We start from the raw sequence: 3,086 nt of genomic DNA on the forward strand, positions 1-3,086 counted from the left end.
CAAATTTTAAATGTTATGATATTTTGTTGAATTCACTCGTAGTTACGGCTAGCATTTTAACGCACTTAAAGATAATTTTAAATGTGTATTTTGCTTTTATACTTTTATACAAATAAATTATACTCTATAACTCTTGCCAGAGAGCATGGCTCAGTATAGCAATTACTATTAAATAAATAAATAAAAATATTTGTTGTATATGTAAATATAGTATCATACAAGTAGGTCATATCTAGCTTTTATTTGTAATGTCATATATTTTGTAAAAATATTTTCTATTTAACGTGAGATTTTATTGATTTTTCAAATTTGTTTTTAAAATTTAAATTTATTCCACATGTTTTTATGAAAGTTTTTTATACATAATTTTAATTGTACTTTACAAGAAAAAAGTTACTTCTTGCAGTCCACTGTATTGTTCTGTAAACTTAAAATAAGTAAATAAAATATTCTATTATAACAATATTATTATTTACATATTGCTGAAATTATTTTAGTTTACGGTTTTAATCACGATTTTCTGAAAAATAGAGGAAAGGATGTCTCCTCTCGTTACTGCGACAAAAGACTCGTGATGATCAATTACCATAAAAACCAACCAAAACTATTGGCTTGAAATTTGTCTCTAAGAGAAAAACAGAATGTAACTAAAACAGAAATATGAAAATTATGGGAAAGTGAAGAACAAATGGATTTCTAAAATATTTTTTCGAATTTAAATCAAATCAAAAATACTTTTTGAACTAATAATTTTGAATATATTTTAATTTAACAATTAGTTTTACACAAGGAATTACAATGAAATATCAAATGCAACAGTTACAATTTCTGGATAAAATTAATAACATTGGAGATTTCCTTCGAGTTTAAATTAAGATGTAACCAGGATCCATATCGAATAAAACTAGTCGCCGGAGGTACTGGTGAACTTTTAGTGGAGCTCGATTATTGTATTTGTGAATTGGAAAACTGTAAGTAGCCGAAAAATGACTGATTTGAAGAAGTGGATATTTGCAAATAGATTATCCTTGAATTTAATTATATGTTTACTAATAATTGCCGGGATTGAATCCAATCCAGAATCTTTACCTCGATCTCCGCAACAAATGAGCAAAGAGGGTATGCAAAAAAGAGGGTGTGGCAGACCACGCAAGGATAATTCGAAAGAAATGGAAAAAGAAAAACAATTGGACGATTTAATGAGCGAAGATTATTATCAATTTGAGGAGGATTATTGTAAAAGCAGTCTTCCGGCTACGAGAACTACGAAAATACACGAATATTTCGAAACATTAAGAGATACAGAACCACAGGTACAAGAAGAGTCCCGATATACATTAAAATCGATATGTGAATTAATACAGGAAAATTTTTTTAGTTTAATATAGAATTGCAAGGAATTAAGACGGAAGTTAATTCACTGAAAGAGGAAAACAAATATTTTCAAGGGGAATTGACAAAATTGTTCCAAAAAATAGAAGAAATGGAAGAAATATCCAAGAATAACAGCCAAATAAAAGGTATGTTGAAATTTGAAATAAACAAATTGGTAAACGAGAGAAATAGCAAAAATATCATAATTAAAAACTTCCCGTTTAATTCGATAGACTGTGTAAAGGAAATTAACCAGTTCATAAAAGAGGATTTGGGAATAACAAACAGATCTATAGAAAGCTTAATTAGACTAACCAAAAATGAAATAAAACCTATCATGAAAATTTCATTATATTCCTTATACGTCAGAAATTCGGTTCTTAAAAAATTCTGGAAAATGAAAGTTAACTTCAATAACGAGGAGAGGAAAAAATAATATTTACCGCAGACTTACATAAGAGATCAAGATTGAGGAGGAAAACATTACAAGCAATAATCAAATAAAAAAAAATTCAATGAAAATAGAATAATAACAAGGGAAGACTATTATATAAAGGATAAAAAATATACACATATGATGCTAAGTTTGATAAAGTGGTTTTTTTAGGAAGGAAATCACTAACACTTCAGAATTAATGGTTTGAAAGAAGCAATAGACAAACGAAATATTAAAACAAAAAGAACAGACAATTTACAATCAGACAATAACAAAATAGCAATTTAACAGACAGATAAACAGACAGAAATAGCAATTTAATCGAAACTTTCCTTCCAAAAATAATATACCGCAATGACAGCATTAAATTATTTATAGGATTTTAGAATATCCGAGGACTACAAGAAAAACTCTATAGAGATTCTTTAAAGAATATATGAACATTCATTCAATTATTGGCTTTACAGAGACATGGATAACCAAAATGAAAGAGGAAGATAAGAATATATAGAATAAGAATGCGCAGTGTTATTTAGCAAGGTACAGTACAAAGAGTTAGAAGATTCAGCCGACCATCTGGAGGCCTTTTCTTGCTAATCAAAAAACAAATTGGAGAGTTGCTACAATAATATATAACTGAACATTTTATATTTACTATAATAAATACTGGGCAAAGATTAAGTCAATTTGGAAAGATTGAAGGGAGGAGAGATTGGTATTATACTCGTATACGAGTATAATACCAATCTCTCCTCCCTTCAATTGAAAAAAGTCAAGTTTACAAGAAATTCAAAAAATCACCGCACAATGGTCTAATGTGTGGCTAATAGAAGGAAATTTCAATAGTCGAATTAAAGAGAAGTTAGATTCAAAATATAAAGGAAGAAATGTCAATATTAATTAACAATAGGAGTGTATCTAAGGACAAAACAGATAATAGATAGAAGAATCCTTCTGGACTTTGTTCAAGAAAACGAATTTAATATTTTAAAAGGTAGATTTAACGATAATTTTCCTTCCGAATACACCTTTTGTAGCACATACGAGTAAATCGATAATAGACTATATTATTTGCTCTGAATTTGTTTTAGATCAGTGTATAACGATGAAGACACTAGACTTAGATGATTCAGATCATTTTCCAATACAATTGGAATTAAAAGGAAATTCAGAAAGATTAAACAAATTTCAGATATATACACAAAATCAGAAATTAAGGATTTATCCTTAATTCCTGATTTTGTGTACGAAAATTTAATAAACAGAGGTTTTTAAG

The 3,086-nt window shown here is 28.0% G+C and overlaps 1 protein-coding gene across 1 annotated transcript; it reads left to right on the plus strand.

The window, feature by feature from the left end:
* The first annotated feature begins 961 nt into the window (after positions 1 to 961).
* LOC111629304 lies at positions 962 to 2,475 on the plus strand. Its single transcript, XM_023373186.1, has 2 exons — positions 962 to 1,313; positions 1,379 to 2,475. Exons 1-2 carry the CDS (start codon positions 987 to 989, stop codon positions 1,808 to 1,810), a joined length of 759 nt encoding a protein of 252 aa, XP_023228954.1. The 5' UTR covers positions 962 to 986; the 3' UTR covers positions 1,811 to 2,475.
* The last annotated feature ends 611 nt before the right edge of the window (positions 2,476 to 3,086 follow it).

The sequence above is a fragment of the Centruroides sculpturatus genome, unplaced genomic scaffold (assembly GCF_000671375.1).
Source record: "Centruroides sculpturatus isolate CEXI.00-Female unplaced genomic scaffold, Cexi_2.0 scaffold584, whole genome shotgun sequence".
Classification (NCBI taxonomy): domain Eukaryota; kingdom Metazoa; phylum Arthropoda; class Arachnida; order Scorpiones; family Buthidae; genus Centruroides; species Centruroides sculpturatus.

Coding starts and splice junctions, on each gene's coding strand:
- LOC111629304 (XM_023373186.1), top strand. CDS start 987: ATGACTGATTTGAAGAAGTGGATATTTGCAAATAGATTATCCTTGAAT. Junction 1,314..1,378: donor TAAGAGATACAGAACCACAG/GTACAAGAAGAG, acceptor AAATTTTTTTAG/TTTAATATAGAATTGCAAGG.